Genomic DNA, 22,644 nt, shown 5'->3' on the forward strand with positions numbered 1-22,644 from the left:
TTTTTTTTTTTTTTTTTGAACAGTTACCACTGTATTTATTGTTTGCCCGGGTCAGCCAACTCATAGATCCGCCCCTTATAACGAAGAGGAATAAGGACATTACATGATTATTGTTGTCATAATTGGTATCGTTAAGATTATGAAGAACGTCAATCCAAGAACATTCTCTCATCCGTCATCAACGAACTACGGTACCCTTGTACAGATAGTTATACATTCTTCTTTTATTATTCGCACTAACCATTAGGAGATAAGGCAGGCAGGTGCATATAAGTGAACATTACTTTGATTTAGACATTTACTCACATTTAGCAACAAAATGGCACATGATTTAGGAGGTCCTCCTAAGAAAAAACAACAAGCATGGGATGTAATGATAAGGATATTTGATCCAAAAAAGCAGCTGGCGCTACATGAAATTGGTCTTCTGGACTCGTTAATCCTCTTCAACTGTCGTTTCAATACCTGGGTCGTTCCTGAAATATCAACTGCTTATAAGATTTTTAAATGCCTCCTTAAATAATGTATGTTGTTCAACTTTGTTAGCTATTGCTGTGAAATTGGTTCATTTGAAGAGATATCCAATGCCCAGTGGGGTCATGACAAGAGCTTACTGAACTTGAAAATTAAACAAGTGGGGCTCTGTTGATGTGCTCTGTTTGATTTGCACCACTCATTCCCAATAATGCACCTGTTAAATGTTGCAAGTAGGATCCAAGATACCGCTGATAAGATCAAAATAAAACAGGCATGGTTCGCTCTTTTCGGGTTTAGTTTGCGATTATAGCGATGTATGTACTGTTGTTGCGTCGTAGCTGTATAAATGTACAAGCTACAATTTGCATAAGGAATGTTAATGTGCCTGTTCACTGACGCCTCAAGGGTTTGTAAGTTGTCTGTACATGTATATGACGCAAATCTCTTCTGTAAAAGGATGAATATGAGATCATCGTATGTTGTATGTGACCTTCCTGAGTTCCCCACTTAGATCTGTTAGGTTGCATATACTTTGGACATTACCATACAGCCTGGTGTTTGGTTTGCTGGATAATCTTAAGCCAACAGCTTACATCGAATATAAAATCTCCGTTTCTCTTTAAAGATTCTGTGCAAACGAAAGAACTATGTATATATCACGTTCAAGATTTACAAGAAAAGTGGAACTGACACCAAGCTCCGGTTATAACCCTCTCTCTTTACAAAAGCCTATCTACAAATAATCCTTTAGTAAAAACTACTGCAATAACTGCCACTACATTCTCTGCTCACATCTCAGATAGTCGTATCCCATTGTCCAAGTCTGCATGGTATCATATTGGGTCTTTTATCATACAGTTATCGCTGAAGTACCATTTTGATAAATTGATCTCAATAACCTGTTTGATGAGCTCTTATCACCAATTGTCTCCTACACTCACGGTACTTTAACTGCTTGCCCTTAAGGTGCCTTTTTTCTTGTTTAGTCAAAATCCTCAAAAGAAAATTGATCTCGTCGCTTACGGTACATGAAATCAGTGGGGGTAGATTGTGAAAGAGAGGCTAACATAACCTTCTGTAAATAGCTGCAGCACATATTCTAACCAAAACTTCTAATCAAGAGTCTCTATTATCACCTGTGGAAAGAATGAACATGTATCAGAGATAACATAAAAGTAGTGCCAAGTGCCAACAAAGCACAAAACAGGGAATATAAATGGAGAAGCTAGAAGCGTAAAAAATAATTGGATTTGAGCACAGCAAACATTCAACAGAATAAGTTTTACAGTTCAATCATAGATGTATCATCAATGTAACATTAACTGTCTTAAGAGAAGTACGAACACAAGTATATGTTATGATATGCAGGGTTTTATTAGCTCCTAGACAAGAACACCCTTCATTGGTATATAGGTTAGAAAAAAAATGGTTGGAAGGAATGAAAATTTAAAACATACGTGAATGGGGTACGCTAATGGCATTCTCAACACCTTTACTTTGTTTGATATGTTCTGCTTGAATTCCTTCAGAAACGACATGTTTATCCTGACAAGTCAAATTGATCTCATCTCCAACTCTGATGCATTCATCCTCTTCAACGCAAGAAGAAACTAAATCAATACAGATTAATATCAAATTCAATTCAAAACGAAACACATATTAGGTTTTGTTTCAGCTTTTCCAGAACAATGGTTGAATTCAACACACCTGTTAACTCCAATGATTCAGGTGCCTTCCTCAAGATTTTCTGACACATTGTCGTGTCCTGAAAATCCAAGAAAGTATAGTCCAGGAACGTCAACCTCTCAGAACTTGTCATCTTAGAAAATCCAAATGATGTTGTCCATGCATGTAGAGTTTGTGGAACAGCAGGCAGAACTAGTTTCTCCACTCCTAATTCTGCGAGTTTCTGAACAGCAAAGAAAGACACAACATTAGTATTAGCTAATAAGTAATCCTTACTGTTGTGTTTTGAAAGAGCAATATAAAATACGAGAGGAAAGTGGGAAATATTTCCTTGTTAGCAGCAGTATGCAACATCTTACAAATCATTAAGTATCCAACAGGATTATTTTGTTCCATAACTGGACAAGGTGTTGGATCAAAAACCGTCCAGTTTTGGTTATTGGATCATTTGGTTGAACAAAAGGAGTTAACACACGATGAAGTCCCTTGTGCTGGAGTAATTGTATGTTTCCCTCTTCTCCCAACTTTGAGAATTCACTGTTTCAATTAGGCTGTGCTTGGAACAAACAACCAAAGAATTGCAACTATCATGAGTCTGACACCATCTTTATTTTTCATTTAAATCATGTATCTTAAGATTTCACTTAAATATGCATCTCAGCTCCAAGATTTTAGGTGTTGAATTTTCTTCTGGTTTAGTTCCTAAAAAAGGAATTTGAGTAAGATCTCCCTCGACACATCACTAAAATATAATAATAACAATAATACAACTCCCTGAAATTCGCTTTTCTCACAGCGCTATCTAACCTAACATCCAGTGTTGAGGGCAAAGAGTATGTATTATGCCACAATCCCAGCTTGTTTTGACCAGCATACTTCAAGATAAACCTTTAATCAACAATCATCCACTCAACTAAGACACAATGAACAAGAGACGTCACACAAATTAATGTCTAACAACCACGTATATGCTGCAATACTGAACAAGAGACTAATGTCTATTCTTAACTTGTGCCAGAATGAACTCATGAATATCAAATTAACATATTTGTCTTACTACCACCTCGGTTGTCATTATTTAAAACTGATGTTTTATTTAGAACATTACCTTTTCAAGCACGTCCATTAATATACGGCACATTCCTCTCTGACGATACTGGAAACGCGTACCAACCAAGGGCACTTCTGCCACCTTGTCGCCATATATCCTATTGAAAAGAAAGGAAAAAATGCAGATCATGTCAATTCAGGAAAAGCGAAATCATTTCACAGTAACGTGGTACTGGTAAAGCATACCTAACTGAGGCTACTGATACCAGTTCATCGTCCTTCTCCAAAAGTACAGTGTAGAATCCCCAAAAGTTCAGCCGTTTCAGCTCTGACCTATTCATGGTAATCAGCATCAGTATCATAGGAAAAAAATTAAATAGAAAAGTCTAAAAAAAATCTGAATTTGAGAGATTAAAACTACCAAGAAACCATATCTGATCAAGCTGATATGAAATCAAGGATAAATTTGGTGATGAAATATATCATGTTAACCATCACAAACGGGACACAATAAGAAAAGAAGCAAAAACGTTGTTGATTATATATCATCCAAGAATACAAACATGAATCACCATGACCACTGGCACTGAACTGACGACCGGTGTTCCAAGGAAATGTGTAAACAGGACTCGAGGCACCGCAATAATTAACTCAAGGCAAGAAGATGAGCAACCAAACTTTGACAGAGAAATATCTTCTCTAGTTCTGTTTTTTGAAGTCTAGGGACTTTGTAACCGTAATATTCATGGTTTTACTTCTATTTCTGTAAGCATTATCAGGTTATTTCTTTATTGATGCAACTGTCAACTTTAGAGCTAGTGCACATGTACAACTTGAAGTTAATGTTCAAGTACATGCCTAATAAATAAATCAAGAACATTGTGAATGCCTACTATACAGTATAACCTGACATGCATGATGCATGTATATGTCAAGATATGGAATGATTAGGACAACTAAGAATTAGCAAGAAACTTCATAAATAACAATCAAGAATTACAAAATGTAAATCCCAATTGCATAGTATCTCATTTGACAAAAACAAGTATCATAAAGATTTTATTTTGATTCCAAAGATATTTATAAGTAAAAAACAAGTCTTACCATTTATTGAATACAACATCTTCAACGATATCTTTCTTGGTGTACAAATCTTTAACAGGCTCAAAGCACTCATGCATCACACCAAGTGCTACATTAAGCTTGCAGTGATGTTCTATGGTGGTTTCGCTGTCAGATGCAATTTGAGAATCACCTTTGAAGGATTTCAACATTGTCCACGTTAAACTATTATCACCCGCTGCAATAGGTTTCCCTAATAACTGATGGAGGCCAACAAAAATCTGCAACAAGAAAATCGATTATCACAACAAAACAAGAAAAAACTAAACAATAAAGTTTAAGACTATCTTGTCAATATTTATATCTCCCAGGAGCCGATTGCACATAGGCACACAGCAGATTAATCATTCACATATACAATAAATTGATCATCCAAAATTCCCCTTAATAAAGTCTGAATATCACTTGCACACCTATCTGAGTCAATTACCAATTACAAATGGATTTTAGATTTTATGTGCCCAAAACATGCATGCAGCACGCAGCACGCAGCATATTCTGAACATAAATGAGTAACACTCGAACCACATAAGGTCCAAAATATGAAACTAGTTCAAACAACAGATGTCAAAATGAAATAAATGTTGATGCATTTAATTTTGTATTTGTAACTTGTAAGTATATGATGTTCTCTAGAATACAACAGAAGAGTCAACTTCCTATACAGATTTTTACACATAATAATTCAACTTCCTATGCAGATGTTTATGCATAATTTTGTATTTGTAAGTATATGATGTTCTCTAGAATACAACAGAAGAGTCAACTTCCTATACAGATTTTTACACATAATAATTCAACTTCCTATGCAGATGTTTATGCATAATTTGGATGCAAATGATGTGGAGCCGATTCCTGTCGCTCCATGCTTATGCTATTACATGCAGAAAGGAAAACAGCGATCATGCAGAAAACATTCAGAAGGAGTTTGCAGTGAAGATAAAAAAAAAATCTCACGCACGGATTTCCTTCACTGCAATTGGTTTTTTTTCACAAAAAGCAGACACTGAGGAGAGGAATGCAATATAACACACCAAATGTATACTAAACACATGCAATATTATTAAGTACCTTTTCACACTTTTCGCTGCAAAACCAATTTCCTTTTGAAAAGCTTTCTGCCGTCACCGGACGTTTTTGCCTTGTGCACCCGACATGATCTGCAAAACAACAAAGGCAGACAAATATTAAAGCACGTAAAATATTTGAACTTACACTACACAAAAATATGAATGAAGCTTACATTCTCGCTCGCATTGATCACATAATAAAACTGTCTTCTCAGTGAACTGTTGAATGTCTCCATTGAACTCACTTTGATTACATATGCCACATCGACATGATGGGCAGAACCATTGACCTTCTGGCAAATCCTGCAATCACAAAAAAAATTTAATCACTTTAACAATTTCTTCTAACAAAATCCAACAACAGAATTCTTAAAATTTTCAAATGACGAAGAAAAACAAGGAACTCACATTTAAATCAAGGCAGCTCAAATGAAATGCAGATGGGCATTGATCACACAATACTAGTTCGCCTCCATAGTGGCACAGGGAACATATATTATCACTAATATCACAACTACGATCTCTCTTGACCCTCTCTCGTGATTCTGCTGCAAAGCAATATAGATTGTTAGCTTGTATGATTTGCTTCTGGCACTGCAAAAGTGATCTGCCATCTTCCAAGAAAATATTTGCAGCTGGTTGGTGAGATTTACTGCCAGCATGAGCTTCAAATTTGCTGAGACTGAAAACCTTTTTACAACATTTGCACCTAATCCCTTCCTGACAAACCCTCCCTTCAACCATACGCGGGCACTCTCTGCCTGTGTAATAGACTTTTGTCCTTGGTGGTACCACATTGTTGTCTATCAAAAGAGAGAGAACTGTAAGAGGGGTGTAGTACACAGGGCTTGGTTCCAGAATCTTTCTTGCTCTTTTGTGTGATCGCAGCATATGGGTTTCGCAGCTACCATCCAAACTAGCTTCACGTTTGATTAGAGATTTAGATGATTTCTGTAATTTTCGTTTCCGTGGAAGACCACTGTGATTCACTTGTTTTCGAGACCTTCTATCACGTGCAGTGGTTACCTTTGTTTCATCTTGGCTGCTTTGATGGTGCTCACTTGTTGGATTATGAACAAATCCAGATACAAGAGGACAAGGACTGCTGTTTTGCAACTCCTGGCATCTTCCTATTTCACTTTCATGTGCATTACCAAACTGCAGATGTTCTTCTGATTGTGACGAACCAGATGGTCCAAAATAACTCTCTTCACACATTTGAATTGATCCTTTTTCAGCCTCAACACATGTCTTCGACGAAAAGAACTCATTATTTAATGGATCTTTTACTTTCTTACTACCATTCATGCCACACAGTGTTTGTTTAGCATAAAGCATTCCTAATGTAATGCATGCCTCGCAAGCTTTTACAAGAGATATATAAGTTTTGCCCTTTGGTGAAGTATAGCGCAACTCGCGCTTATTTTTCATCTTTTTGATATACCACAATCTCCACCCAACAGCCAAGAGGTGCTTCTTTGCTCTTAAAGTCATATCTCTAGTACTTCGACTCTCATTAACCAGTTTCACCTTACTTTTATCAGACCCTATTTCATTCCATTCTGTCACAGCTTCTGGACAATACTCAGCTTCGATGGCGTCTTCATCATCAGAAACAGGATTTAAAGATGGTAACTTGCTTTCAGGAGGGTCGAAATCAAGATTATGTGCACACAGGGAAAAATCATCCTCAGCTTTTTTTTTCTCGAGGATTAACAAAGAGTCCAGTGCGTTGTTGCAATCTAACTGCTTATCAGGGAGAGTAACCAAACTTTGATGACGAATCAGATTCCTGACATTTGTTATAACTTTGGAGTGGTGTTCGCAGGCATTACGGAGAGAATATATGGTCTTCCCATCCTGTGCAATGTAACGAAAGAAAGGCTTGGATTTGGTTTCAAGTTCATTTTTCCTACACTCTATCTTCCATCCCAGAGCTGCTAGATGCTGTCTAGCCTCTGTAAGTGTAGCATTGTCATTGTTATCTTTTGATTTTCGGTTGCAACTCCCACCGTTCATGTAGTTTAGTAGTGCAGCAGGACACTGCTCAGCTCCAGGAAGGACATCAGTTCCTGCGGGTTGCCAATTTGCATCTACATTTACATGTTTCTTTAAATTGGAATCCTGGTAGTTATCTGATATGATATTAGCTGAGCACTCCTGATCTTGCATCAACATATCTTTAAACCACTGAGTAAGATCATCTGAACTTGAATCCGAAGTTACAGCCGAAACAATTGGCTTTTCCTCATTCTTCAATATATGTCCTGAATTATAATCTACCTGGTCTTCCAATACAACCTTCTCCGAAACAATTGGCTCTTCCTCATTCTGCAATATAGGTCCTGAAGTATAATCTACCTGGTCTTCAGATACAACCTCCACCAAGACAATTGGCTTTTCCTCATTCTGCAATATAGGTCCTGAAGTATAATCTACGTGGCCTTCAGATACAACCTCCGCCAAGACAATTGGCTTTTCCACATTCTGCAATATAGGTCCTGAAGTATAATCTACCTGGCCTTCAGATACAACCTCCTCTGAAGCACCACATTTCCTTCTTTTAACCTGTGAAGAACGACGTTTCCTTCTTTTAACCTCTGAATTAGTCCAAACCCCTTCAGGCTTCAAATCAACATCTTCTTCGAATTCAGCTAAATTTGAAGTAGAATTGGTTTTACCATCCATTCCCCGAACAACCTCCAATACTAAAACATCCCTTATGCCCCTCTTGTATTCGTTCTGCGATCTGTCCTCCATTTTATCTTGTGTAACTGCTACTGTCTTTATTGTAATCAGGCGTTTCCTGAGTGTTGGAGAAAGCTTCTCTAACACTGACCGTAAATTAGGCTTCCGATTCTTAAAAAAGGAATGCTTCAAAAGCTCTGTTGCTGTCGGTCGTTTGGAGGGGTCTTTGACCAAACACATGGCAACAAGTTGCTTGAAAGACTTGGAAAACTTCTTGCTTGAATCTAGTCGAGGCGGCTCTTCTCGGATAATCCTAAGAAAAACTTCGACAGGAGGATATTGTGCGAAAGGTGCACGACCATGGGCTAGCTCCAAAGCAGTGATGCCAAACGACCAAATATCAGCCTTGTGGTCGTAACCTTCTGATTGCTCTATGACCTCGGGCGCCATCCAACAAGGTGTCCCCAAAACAGTTTTTCCTCGTCGCAGGCTAGTAGAAAATCCGAGGTCCCCAAGCTTAACAACACCAGACGAATCAACTAGAATATTACCTGCCTTGACATCTCGATGCATCAGTCCGTTTTGGTGAAGATACTCCAAACCCTTTAAGGCTTCATAAAGAAATTTCGCAATGACAGCTTCTTCTTGAATACCCCCTGGATAGGTAGACTTCATTACGTGATAACAAGATCCCGCATCCATCAAGGGCATCACCACCCAAAGCTCTGACTCTTTGATAAAAGAACAATATGCGCTGACTAGGTTGGGATGTCTCACCAGCTTCATCGTCTGTGCTTCCTTCGTAATAAGTTTGAAGTCATCTTCCTCCTCCAAGTTGACGACTTTAATGGCAACTACCTCTCCTAAAGGTAGGCAACACGCTCGGTAAACAGACGCACAGCCTCCCTTTCCTATCACATGCAGGAGCTCGTAATATGCTGCTCCTACTGGGTATATTTTCTCTTCTATCTTTTTCATCTTCACTACTCTTATTTTATTTCTTGCTTTATTTCTTCTTACGTTCAAAAGCCTGCTATGTTGCTTTTCTTTTATAGGGAAATAGTGTCGGTTGCTATTAAGTATCCTATTAGTAATCGTTTTCCACGTTTTAGTGTAACTCCCAAGTCATGAGAACTCTTGGTTTCATTAGACAATCACGGATTATTCGCAATTCCATCTTCAAAACAACTAAAAATCTGGACATTATCCCCAATCAAGATACAATTCTAATCAACATACAACTAAACTTTGCGCACCGTCAAACGCATCTAGTTAACCGAATCTGGACTTAAAAAGTTTGATCGACTAGTGGTATTTTAGCTCCGTGATAAGAACCTTTTTAATTGAAACATGTTATTTTGGCAACAAAACGTTCACAATGGAAGACCACGAATAGCCCGTGAGCCAAAAACAGAAGAAAAGAGACTTGTAATCTTAACCAATTTCTTTGGCCAGTGATGACAAAAAACTTAAAGGGAGTATCAGTCTACGGACTCAATCATCCCAAGCTTGATCTTGTGACCTCATAGGCCAAGAAGCACGCTGCATTTGCTGGGACGCTTCTGGCCATGCAGGACCGAATCCTTTGTATAGACCTTTTACTCCCTCTGTCGCTAAAATCTTTTTAAAAGCATCAATGGAACCAGAGAATTTGGGATTCTTGTAACTATCCACTTGAACCACACTCTTGACAACATCAGTGGGGTATACCATAAACCAAAATGCGGCTCCGGCCAAACCTCCAGCAACAATCATGGACCCCCTCCCCAGCCCTGAAGTGTCTTGTCCACCCGCGATCAATTGCTTGACACCTTCATAGACACCAAACATTGCAGCATTTCCAGGAACTTCACGTGCAAAGGTAGGAGCAAGGCCTTTGAAGAGGCCTCTCATACCACCTTCGGATCTTAGAACCTGCTTAGCAACATCCATCGGACCACCATACTTCACTCCCCCACCAGAAGAACTCACATCTGCCAAAGCGCTTTGGGCTTGCAACCTGTGTCCATCCAATCCAAGCAGGAAAAGGATTCAATTAGATTTAATCATAATACCCCCTCCACCCCCCCCAACACACACACACACAGAGAAACACAATCAAAGGAAAAAGGGAAATGTAGGTGCGAAGCTACCAACCTGCATTTTATCAACTCAGTAGGACACGCTAGAAAGGAGACTGCAACTCCAGCACCTGCCCCACATGCAATCTGCTGGTTAATTGTAAGCCGAGCACCAGGATCAGACTTCAACAACGACTCCAATTGTCCCCTCACCGTAAAGAGGACAGCATTGAAAGCTGCCACTGTGGCCAGTGATGCCCCCATACCTTTGTACAAGCCTCCTAGACCTTCTGCTGCAATAGTTTGCTTAACAGCATCAAGTGCTCCAGAAAATTTTGGAAGCTGGCCAGGTAGTGGAACTGGCTGACTTTGGAGCTTGACCTTGATGGTGTCAAAAGGGTGCCCAACTATTAACTGTGCAGCCCCTCCAATGGTCCCAGCAGTCAGGTCCTTGGCTACATCCCCCATTTGCAATGTCTAAATCTAGAGACAAACGGAAAAGCAAAAATATAATTTTTCTCTATAATTTTAAGACAAAGGAGCTCTCAAAATAAGATAATACTTTTAACTGAAGAAATTAATTTGAAATTCCCCAAGGTTTAAAGAGGTACAAAAAGTTGTCAGCATTGACCCTATTTATCAGTAGGCCTTTAATTTCAGTAGAATTGTCAGTATCGACCCTATTTAGGACTTTAGTCTTTAGGTTAGAAAGTGAATCATGGAATAGCGCTCTGCAATTAAAATGAGTACGCATATGCAGGCAACATCAAGGAGTAATGATATATTTTACAAAAAGAAATAATGCTAGAACCTAAGCCAAAGAATTAGGATACAAAAGGCAGATGGAAATTGGGTCACACAACCATGTGTGCAAAATTACGAATGCTTTCTTGGGTACTTGTACTTCCAATTTTGAGATTGAATGTTTTCTCCGCATGGAGAATGACACAGTGCATTGCATAATATGGGACACGTGACAATTCTCATGTATTATGAATCCTAAGGACACATCGAAAGCTTCATAAAGGTAGCATTCAGGAATGATAAGCTATAGAAATTAGTAGTCCATGTTAATCATTACCCAAATTCTTCGTCTAAGCCTCTAAGGTAAAGAAACACAATATGTAACTTAGGCTTCTAAGAAACACAATATGTAATTATAAACCCCAATTACAATGAAATCATGTATTTTCTATGAACAGAACCTCACAAGATCATCTATTCTTGATGAATAATAATCATGGAATAGTGTGCTTCAGTAATTGTAAATATACGTACTTAAGAATATATTGCTCTGCTTCAGGAAATGAAACCTTATATGGGACTTGGTATTTATAAAAGCTCATTTCAACAACACGGTATGTAAAACTATGATAGTACAGTAAGTGATACATACAAATAATAGCCCCGTCACCAAATCAATCATTTAATCTATCACATTGGATTTTAAACAAGTTCGACATGAGACGTGCCAAATTTTTGTTGTCAAAATGTTGACAGTATGTGGGGAAGTTTGAAATGAAATTAGGTTGATGAAGGAGATTTTTGTAATGAGCCATTGACAGATGAAAGAATTGTCCACATAATACACTCAAAACTTATGACGAGTTTTAAGTAACTAGTATACCACAATGCCGTAAAGACGGACAGAGAAGAGGGGAATGGTGTTGCTGTTTGTGGTCGTCGTGTGATGGTGATAACATGGGAGTCAAAAGATGAAATTAAAATTGGAACCAAAATATAAAACTGCTCTAGTTGGAATTACTGAACATTCAAATGATGTATGTGTACCGATCTCTTGATCCAACTTCCCATCACAAACAAAAAATCCTCTAGACTCCCCCTTTGCGTTTTATCAGATAAAAACTGTACAACACTTTGCAACACAGTTAAAGTAGTCCAACATTGTAACAATAATTTCTTCACCTATATAAGCAAACAACACTCTCTTCGTTTGAATTTTCAAAGAAACAGCCTGAATGGGGAAGAGTTGGGTGACTCAACGATGATAAAGAGCAGAAGAATCTCTTCGGAGATGCCAAGAATAATGATTTCAAGAGCACTATTTCTAGTTGAAGTATTAGGGTTTTTGTTTGTTAAGGTGTAAACGACACAACCCCAATAATAACTAAGATCTTGGAAGCAATGTAATAAGAACATTACATGAGAAATTAAGTAAATGCAACAAAATTAAGACAACACAAAGAATTACAAGAGGTTCGGCAATTTGCCTACGTCCTTCAGAGCACACTAGTTTCACTATTAAAGATGAAAGCTCCTAACAATTAGCTCTCTTTCTCTCCCTCAAAGCTTTGGTTTCCTTAATGAAACCAAACACCAAAACCACTCAAGAATCTCTACTAAATTCTCTCTCTCAACTTATACATGGAGGTGCTAGATTTTTCTTTTTCAATAGGAGATGAATTCCCATTATAATAGGAAAATGATTCCCGTTTTAATTAGAATTGTTATAATTTTTCTTTTCAATAAGAGAGGAATTCCCGTTTTAATAGAAGTTGATGACGTGAAATTTTAAGAGAGCTAGAAAAATACCCTTTGTAGGAGCTTTAATATTAAGACTAACTTGTAGGCCCGTGCATACGCACCGATTCTTTTGAAAACAGGTAGATTTTTTTTAGAAAATTGGGACTATCGTTTTAGTTGCTAACCCGTTTTAATTTTCAAACAAATTGTTATAAATAAGTTTTATCAACGTTTAAAAACCCATTTTTTCAATTGGGAGAGAGATTATGTTTCAATAGGAGAATGATTCCCATTTTAATTAGATACACAGATTTTCTCTTAATTTTCAATAGGGGAGGAATTCTCATTTTAATAGAAAAAGAATTTCCGCTTTAATTAGAAGTGTTATAATTTGTTTTAATAAAAGAAGAATTCCTGTTAAAATAGGATAGGAATTCCCGTTGTAAAAAAAGATTTCCGTTCTTCAAATAGGAGAGAAATTTTAATAGGAGATGACGTGGAATTTTAATAGAGCTCGAAAAATACCTTTTGTTGGAGCAAGAAAGTAGGCCCGTGCATACGCACCGGCTCTCTTGAAAACATGTTCAACAATCATAACTATATACATATAGAAATTTTCTAACAAATCGTGATTCTCGTTTTAGTCGCTAACCTATTGTAATTTCATAACAAATCGTTTTAATTAAGTTTTAAAATCCCGTTTTAATTTTATAACAAATTGTTTTAATTAAGTTTTATAAACCCATTTTTTAACCCCGTTTTAATAGTTGACTTAATTTAGAAATATGATTTCCATTTTAATAGGAGAATAATTTTTGTTTTAATTAGATATGCTATATTTTTCATTTTCAATAGGAAAAGAATTCCCGTTTTAATAGGAAAAAGATTCCCGTTTTAATTAGAAGTGTTAGAATTTCTTTTTTCTAATAGAAGAGTAATTTCCGTTATAATAGGAGAGGAGTTCCGATTGTAAAAAAAGATTTTCGTTTTCAAATAGGAGAGAAATTTATGTTTTAATAGGAGATGATGATGTGGAATTTTAATAGAGCTCAAAAATACCCTTTGTGGGAGCTTTAATATTAAGATATAGATATGATATAAATTCAAATTATAAGTACATAAAATCTGAACAATGTCCAAATGGCCTCTGGCAGCGCTTCAAAAACTAATATAGAATAATTATGTTGCATTCCGATTTTCCGTTAATTATGGTTTAAGATTAGTTTCACGCATTTGCATTATGTTTCCAATTTATAATTAATTTTTCTTTGAGATTAGTTCAATGCAATTGCATCCAGTTTCTGATTTCCCATTAATTTAATCTTTGAGGGTTAGCTCAATGCATTTGCATCCAGTTTCTAATTTTTCGACAATTATTTTTTAATGTATTTGCATCCAAGTTTTGATTTTCTGTCAATTATTCTTTGAGGTAAGTTTCGGTTCCCCATTAATTGTTTTTTTACGTTAGTTTCAATTAGTATTATACATATTTTAAAATATTTGTCAGTATTGCTTTGCCGTTATTTTATTTTTTTTCATTTTCTATTATATATTTTGTGATGTTATTTTTTGTATAATTATTTTTAACTATGTTTTGAGGCCGTGTTAAGGATATATTCGAAATAAGTCGATGCTTTATCATAGACACTCAAATTGTATGATTTGTAATAGGGAATTAGTTTATACAAATCAACTATTTTTTAGTAATTTTTTTTATTTGATCAAATATATAAGAATTGGAATACTAAAAGTGTTTGATTCGTAATGTAAAATTACCTTTTACAAATCACCTATTTTTTAGCAATTTTTTTTTATTTGATCAAATATATAAGAATTGTAAATACACTCAAACTCTCCAAATATAAGAATTAGAAATACACTCAAACTCTCTAAAGAGGTTCTATGTACGTGGGATTGTAGGCTATTAGAAAATATTATCTTTCATATTAGAGTGCCACATAGGACAGAGAAAAAGCTAACTCTCATATTAGAGTGCCACATAGGAGAGAGAAAATCCTCATTTAAAAGTCTCTGCTTTGGTATATAGATAGTAGATTTTAGGATCTAATGAAATTGAATTAGGCCTCAACCTCTATTAGATTTAATGTCTACAATATGATGTACCATCTACATCCAACTAAACTAACTATAGTACTACCCTGTCATTTATACGGATATCTCTCTATCCCAATCTCAAATAGGAGCAACTTCCCTTTATACTTTGCAGAATTCAGTTTATATTGTTTTCATAGTAAAAAGGATCAGAAAATAGAAATCATATTCTCGTTTCCTATTATTCACTCATTATCATTATAGCAGATTGGGCACCTTCTACGAATTTGTTTTACTGTAAACCAAACACATAGATCAAGTTTGCGTACTAACCCTTTTAAGCTTCGGATTGCATTCAAGCATGCGTTTCAAACCGTTGTCAGTGATCCTTGAACAACCCGCCAGACTCAAGCATAGCAAACTACCTTGAGCTCATTACTTAATCTAAGGAGAGCATCATCGGTAATTTTTCATACTCAATGACTGATCAATGTGAATATTTCTCCACGTAATTACATCGGTCTCCGATGGCGGGCGCAATGAATTGCGCACCCTTTCAGTAGAAAGAAGATCCCACACACACAGGTATCCAAGAGCAAACAACAAACCGTCATTTGGAGCACCTTCATCAACACCATGGCAAGTACCAGTACCCTCCCCAGATTGTTCAGATTGACATCAAGGTTGTTTTGCCATAACAAAGTTTTATGAGTTATTCTTATGAAAATAAATAAAACATAATTAAGGGAAAAAAATGTTATTGTTTTGCCATTGAATTGTTCTTTAATTTGTTCAACTTATCCTTCAAGTCGAATTTTCTCAAGCTCAAAAACAATTTTAACTGCATTTTTTTATATGTTTATTTTTTTAGTGCATAACGAAGATGAATAAAAAACTCTTTAATCTTTTCACTGTGTGATCAATAAATAGGAAGACCATTTACGAGATGGGCCATCAGTATGTTAATACGTATATCAAGTCCAAAAAAAACTATAGTGACGCCAAATTGTTTAGGATCGCGGAGCTGGGTATTCCCATACTATGTGGTGATTTTAATTCTCTATCGTAATAGGTAAGAATAATATTTTTTATTAATATTAGATTTTTACTTAAGTTTTACTCATTATGTTTAAAATTGGGGGTGGGGCACTTTTTACTAACTGTGCTTTACTACTACATTTCTCTAAGTCCCATGCCTCATTTTACTTTTGATTAGACCTCCTTAGAACAAGCATAGTTGAATTTCCTCAAGCTCAAAAAATATATACTACATTTTTTGTCGTTGTTATTTTTTATATTTAATAACATAAAGAAAAGAAGATGAAGAAGAACTATCTTTTTTTTTTCTTGTACATCATGTTCTTTATCGCGTGAAGTATAAAAACTTTAAAGTCAAAGTTCGTCATGCTCAAAAAACTATTTTCACCGCATTTTTAGTTCATCATCTCCCAATGGTTTGGGCGATGGACTATGCTATTTTTATTTCATTAGTATATATAAGAAGAAGAAGAAGAAATATTTATAACGATGTGAGGTATATCTTATGATTATTTTGACAGTATCCATCGTAAATAAAAATACGAAATATGATGCACAAAACAAAAAATAACATGAATTGAAGATCAACATTGTGAACTTTATTCAAACACCAACTTCACCTGTCTAGACAACAATTTTTGTAGGAGATACATATGCGAAGACGATGAGGAATACAGTTGCAAAGGAAGATGCAATTAACTTGATTTATAGATGGTCGTATATGACTGAAGAAATATTTTCTTATAAAAAATTATAAGAAAAAAAAATGTTTGCTTATGAATTGCAACTCAAATGTCTTAAAACTATTGAATTTCCTAGTTATTACTAATTGTTTTTGATATTTCAATAGTTTATATGAATTTTATTTGTTTGGCACATCTCAAATCATTTTCACTGTCACACTTGTGTGAAATCGGATTCATTTTTGCTGCAAATTTTCCAATGCTTAGTTTACTTCCGGTCTAGTAAAAAGCATCCACTTGTCAATAAAAACGGACCCAAAGCTCATTCCGTTTCTCACTCTTTACTCCCACCCAAAAGTCAATTTTTATTTAGAGTCCTGATGAGGAGATCTCTCCTCGAGAAGGAGTGCACATGATTGACAACCGTTAGATCAGAATCTAATCTCATCTAAAAAAGAAAACAAATGTTTGATTGTGACGTGGCTAACAATGTCAAGATAAAGTGAGAAACAAAACAATTTAAAAAGGAAAAAAACTTAAAAATAAAGGATAGAATTTTGGCCCTCCTCTTCTTTCGTCTTCTTTGCTTCGTTTCTTTTCCAAGGCTGAAAATTTCGGACGACAAATCGATATGTCGCCAAAATATTTCATTTTTTAAGCAATCCAAAATTGAAATATTCGATATTTCATAGCCGAATATTGATCTAATTTCAAACCGATATATATCGGGTTTATGATATATCGATATATATCGACTGATATATCTGATTCTGACCGCCGACTTTGACCGATGTTTGACTATTTTATTATTATTTTTCAGATATTTCTGATATATATCGCTATATATCGATGATATTTCCCGATATATTGACACATTTTTTTTACTAATCAACAAAAATATATATATTGTCCGATATATCTTCATTTCCAATATATTTCATTTTTTGAAGGGTCTGAAGTATCGCCCGATTTTGAAATATTAGGCCTTGCTCTTCTCAACTTTTATTGTCTCATTCTTCTCAACTTTTATTCCCGTTACAATCCGATGTTGAACAGTAAATTAAGACCGAGATTATTAAGACCTTATCATTGTGCAGTTTAAGCGCTAATCGGGACCAAGAGCTTATAGCGATTAATCAGATTAATCGCGATTAATTGGGGATTAATCGGAATTAATCGCCTTAGTTAACCTAAAATACATATGTCACGTATAAGTGATATAACAACCTAAAACAAAATAAAGTAAAAAAACTATAAGCCTGAGTGGTGGAGTGCTAGCTGGTCTAAGAGTTTTCTTTGGTGGTTTTTCACTTTTTACAGTTTTGATTATTTTTTCTCGATGAAGCGAAACGTTTTCAATATATAGATTTGTGGGCTTTTCTTTTTTGGGTTTTTTTGTGTATTTAAATTTAAAAAAAAAACAAACAAAACCTATAAACCTATTAATCGGCGCTTTTTTTATACCGATTTTCCGATTAATCGCCGATTAAGTGGAAGAAATCGCCAGTTTTATGGCACCCGCTCAGACCTCTAAATTTTTTCTTGATAGGATCGGTCGAGGGGCGCATAGCGCTTATGCGCTGATTAATATTATTGAAGGTATTAGTTCGATCAAGTAAATTAGCAAGCAATTGTCGTGATTTCATATATATTGACTGCTGATCTGAGTTTGACAGCGCATTTTCCTCAATAATCAATTTAAATTTGGATAGCTTAAAGAGAAAAATAGTGTGAATAATAAGAATAAAATGATTGGAATTTAACTTTTGTTTTTATGTTGACTCATTCGGCATTGAGATTTGTGCAACTCTATCTCGTGACCCAAGTGCACTCTAATTTGAGGAGAGATCGATCTCCCCTATCGTTTGCCTTTTATTTATTCTTAGTACTGCCACTGCTAGCCTATGCTAGCCTAGCACAACATTACAAAACTGAAACAAAACAAAATGAAATAAGACAAAACAAAAACTGAATGAGCTGGAAAGAGAATAGGACTTATTATTATTTTTTTTTTTGTGTAACTGCATTTCTGTTCTACAGTCTAAGGCCAAAAATATCAGCCGATATATATCGGTGATATTTTCGATATATATCGTTACAAAATGATATTTTGACTGATTGTCACCACATGATATATATCGGTAAACTATAGCATATGCGTATTGCCACCAAATTATGACTAAACATTTTTCAATAATTTGTTTTTAATAAAAACACAAGTTCGCTAATTAAAATGAATGGGGAATAGAAACTTCCAAAACCAAAACGTAAAAAATTTAGTAATGCGTTTTTTTTAAGACCATTGAATTTGGATTTGTATTCTCGACATAAGTTCACTAATTAAAATTTAAACATACGGTTAAGATGTGTGTGATGGATAACAATGTTTCGCCATGAAGAGTTGTCCTTTTTTTTAAAAAATAAAATAAAAATCCACACACTAATGACACTACACTCAATTTTCACCGCTTTGTTTAATTTTATCTCTCACAACAATATTACCAAAATCCATCCATTATAAGTGATACTACAAGAAAAAATTAATAATAATTAGGTATCAAAAATTGAAAATGGGTGCATGTAACTAGTCTCAAACTTTGACTCTCGACTAGGGTTGGTCAATTGGACTAGGACCTTTGGGTTTGGTTTGACCAATTTAATTTTTTTTTTCTTTAATTAATGTTATATTGATATATAATCAAATCACAACGAGAGAGGTGACAAGTGCGCTACAAAGTGCACCGCGAGTTCCTTTGCAATTCCAAACCCTACTCTAAAAAACAAACTCATTTGCAAGAGTCCCTTTATTTAAGTTTTTTTTTTTAAATAATAATATCCAACAAGTATCAGTATTATATTGTGATATCCGACTCGTTCGAGTTTGTGCTTGAACTTGAGCTCGTAGTGCAAAACAAGTCGAGCTTGAGCCCCATATTAAACTCGAAGTCAAGTTTGATATACAATTGTTCATATCAAACTCAAATGAAAAAAGATGGTAAAATTTTTTGAAATAAAAAGAATAAGCTAGAAACGATATGATCATAGTTCTTGATTTCGAAAGAAATATCGGAATTCCACCAAATATTTTGATTTTTAAAGATATCGAAAAATTAAGGTTACGGTCTAAAAATTCAAAATTCATATTCTGAATTTTTCTCATATATTTCAAAATATACTCGGAATATACTCGATGACCAGATTAAAATTATAGTTTTTGAAGTTGTCAGAAATCTTAAACTATGGTTAAGGCATAGTTCAATATTTCGAAATTGCTGAAATTCCAATTTTTTCAAAAATCGGGACTATAGTTTTTGAAATTGTCGGAAGTCTCAAACTATGGTTAAGACATAGTTCAATATTTCGGAATTGTTGAAATTCCAAATTTTTTAAAAACCAGGACTACAGTTTTTGACTTCTTTGGAATGACAGCTCAATGAGACTCATCTTCTCTTTCGAGATTACGAGTCCAAAAGGGAGTATGTATGTGGGCTGGGCTTGGGCCCAATATTTTTTACGGCTGATACCCATTTGGTTGGGGAAGAAGAGGTGGAAAAGAGGACGAAGCTAGTTTTGATTGAAGAAGAAAAATGGAGAGTTGGGATCCAAACACGAAATCAACACTAACCCAAATCCCATTACTAACAACAAAAGCCGGACCAAGAGACGGTGCATTATGGACACAAAGATTGAAAGAAGAATACAAATCACTTATTGGATATACAGGTATGAACAAGTCAAATGATAATGATTGGTTTAGAATATCAGCTGCAAATCCAGAAGGAACAAAGTGGACTGGGAAATGTTGGTATGTTCATAATCTGTTCAAGTATGAGTTTGATCTTCAGTTTGATATTCCTGTTACTTATCCTGCTACTGCCCCTGAACTTGAATTGCCTCAACTTGATGGAAAAACTAACAAGGTTTGATTGGTTATTTTTTGCTATTGTTTCTAATTAATTGTTGCTGGTTTTGTTAATTAAAGGTGTGTTTTTTATTTTTCTTTAAACCCAGATGTATAGAGGAGGAAAGATTTGCTTGACTGTTCATTTTAAACCATTGTGGGCCAAAAACTGGTATGTGGAATCTCCTTTTTTCTAATGCAATTGATGCGTGGATGTTAGTATGTTGCTGTTTGCTCCTTTTTATATTCTCATGTAAGTACTTGAGTGTAGCAAAGGGATGTATATCTAAGTATCTACCTATAGATTGTAGATTCCACAACAGCTCAATAGGGTGATACTGGGGAAGTATATGGTTTCCCCAAGAAGTTGGTGTGTCGTGTGTGTAGGGGTGGAATTTGAGCCGAGTAGCTTGGGCTTGGCTCGTTTAAGCTTGGCTCAAGCTCGTTCATTTAACTAAATGAGCCAAGCTTGAGCCCATATTATAGCTTTCGGCAATAAACGAGCAGGGTGAAGCTCGGCTCAATAAGCTCAAATACCATCATCACAAAGGTAAAAAATAGGCAAGCTACTGTCGGCTCATTTTAAGCTCAGCTCGGACTTCGTTCATATAATATATGAGCCAAGCTTGAGCCTATATTAAAGCTCGTTTAAATAAACGAGTTGAGCCGAGCTTAGTGAAACTCAGCTCGATTAGCTCGAATTCCACCCCTACGTGTGTGTAGTAAAACTATGTACATATGTCTAATACTAGATATAAGTGAGAAAAGTGAGGGAAGGGGAAAAAGAACCCCCCTCTTACTCGAGAGCTTGCTTGGCTCGTGGATTGCAGGTTGACCAGAAACTTCATATATTGTCCGCTGACATTCTACAAGGCAAATTACTGTTTATAGAAATTTATCACTGAACTTAAATTCCGGTGATCCCTGCTTTAGACAAATCAAATCTCTTTACTCGACTTGATGTAGTTTTTTGTGCAAATGGAGAATACATAAAAAATTCAGAAATCTACCAATTACGATATCTATTGGGAATTCTGGACCAAATATCTTCATAGAAGCTGATGCCACCACACTTTAAGTTTTCACCTGCTTTTAAGGAAAGATTGGCTGAAAAATCCTCCATGATGTGGTATATGCTACTAGGATAACTCTTCGTCGTTCTTCCAAATCTATATGTGAGTTCAGGATCATGCAGTTCTGTTAAGTTGGCTTTGTGTAGCATTGTTCCCCACACTTAGTTGTTTCTTATTATTCATGTGATGAAGATAATTTCAATGATTTGTTTCCTATGAGCCGTTGATCTCTGCTCTTATGGTAGTGATTTTGGAAGAATTGCTTAGAGTTTGTATGCTAAAATGTAGAAGATAATCTTATAATACCTACATGAGGATGTTAGGACTTAGGAATGTAACCCTTATTCTCAACTTGAACACTATGTTAAGCCTACCACATTACTTAGGATAAGACTATCTTATAATACCTACATGAGGATGTTAGAAATGTAACCCCACCCTTATTCTCAATTTGAACACTATGTTCAGCCTACCACATTACTTAGGATAAGACTATGTTTGTGTTGACATTGATGTTTTGAACTTCCATGTGTTCCATTTAATCAATTCCAATTTATATACCGATAAAAAAAAAAAAAACAATTTATACTCGAATCCAGATAAATTTGAAATATATATTCAAATGTTTTTGTTTCATTTATTCAATTCGTCTAAAAATGAATATTTTGTAGAAAGTGTTTGTTACATCTATGGAGAGTAGGGTCTGATGGGTTTACTACTCCTGTGGATGTCGTTCTTGTAGTTTGATTACTATCTTTTATTCTTCAGCAGTCTGAATTTTTAAACTTTACTTTGGCAGTCCGAGGTTTGGCATTGCACATGCTCTGTGTTTGGGTCTTGCACCATGGCTTGCAGCAGAGGTGCCTATTCTTGTTGATTCTGGCATGATCAAGCACAAGGACAACGCCACATCGTCCACTGAAGCCTAATACTTTGAACTGTAATGTGATGTAATTTGAGCAAAATAAATATCAAGGTCCAGTTCGTTTGGAATTTTGGATGGTCCGTCTTTGTAACAAACACTTTAAATGGCCAGAATACATTTCAGAGAAGTCTATACATTCTTGTGATTTCAAATAGTAGATAAATCTTTCACAGTATCAGTAGTTTCCATATCTTTTGCTTTAGTTTTAACTTTTAAAGAAGCAAAACAGTCAATAGCCTAATACAAGTCATTTCGCTGTAGTAAGGGTATGATATGATGTTAAGAGCTTAGATTGCGCTTGTCATGGTTGTCATGTGGATACACACTGTACATAT

The 22,644-nt window shown here is 35.5% G+C and overlaps 3 protein-coding genes across 4 annotated transcripts; 1 reads left to right on the top strand and 2 right to left on the bottom strand.

The window, feature by feature from the left end:
* Positions 1-1,094: 1,094 nt before the first annotated feature.
* LOC147473770 (uncharacterized) lies at positions 1,095-9,085 on the bottom strand. Of its 2 annotated transcripts, none has more exons than XM_086587097.1 (9): positions 5,814-9,085; positions 5,579-5,708; positions 5,407-5,495; positions 4,318-4,556; positions 3,460-3,546; positions 3,272-3,371; positions 2,185-2,386; positions 1,935-2,069; positions 1,095-1,613 (listed from the first exon to the last, which is right to left on the bottom strand). In XM_086587097.1, exons 1-9 carry the CDS (start codon positions 9,069-9,071, stop codon positions 1,594-1,596), a joined length of 4,260 nt encoding a protein of 1,419 aa, XP_086443223.1. In that variant the 5' UTR covers positions 9,072-9,085; the 3' UTR covers positions 1,095-1,593. The 2 variants fall into 2 exon arrangements, with proteins under 2 accessions (XP_086443223.1, XP_086443222.1); XM_086587096.1 differs by having other exon boundaries at positions 1,935-2,087.
* Positions 9,086-9,407: 322 nt separating this feature from the next.
* Positions 9,408-10,636, bottom strand: LOC147473771 (mitochondrial carnitine/acylcarnitine carrier-like protein). The gene is given in 3 exon segments (XM_086587086.1): positions 9,408-9,665; positions 9,668-10,092; positions 10,230-10,636. Coding segments are annotated over 3 exon segments (891 nt in total). The 5' UTR covers positions 10,622-10,636; the 3' UTR covers positions 9,408-9,591.
* A 9,276-nt stretch (positions 10,637-19,912) lies between these two features.
* On the top strand, positions 19,913-22,484 carry LOC147473772 (ubiquitin-fold modifier-conjugating enzyme). The gene is made up of 3 exons (XM_086587088.1): positions 19,913-20,330; positions 20,422-20,483; positions 22,184-22,484. The coding sequence occupies exons 1-3, from the start codon at positions 19,998-20,000 to the stop codon at positions 22,311-22,313; spliced, it is 525 nt and encodes a 174-aa protein (XP_086443214.1). The 5' UTR covers positions 19,913-19,997; the 3' UTR covers positions 22,314-22,484.
* Positions 22,485-22,644: the final 160 nt, after the last annotated feature.

The sequence above is a fragment of the Coptis chinensis genome, unplaced genomic scaffold (assembly GCF_015680905.1).
Source record: "Coptis chinensis isolate HL-2020 unplaced genomic scaffold, ASM1568090v1 utg1828_pilon_pilon, whole genome shotgun sequence".
Lineage (NCBI taxonomy): Eukaryota > Viridiplantae > Streptophyta > Magnoliopsida > Ranunculales > Ranunculaceae > Coptis > Coptis chinensis.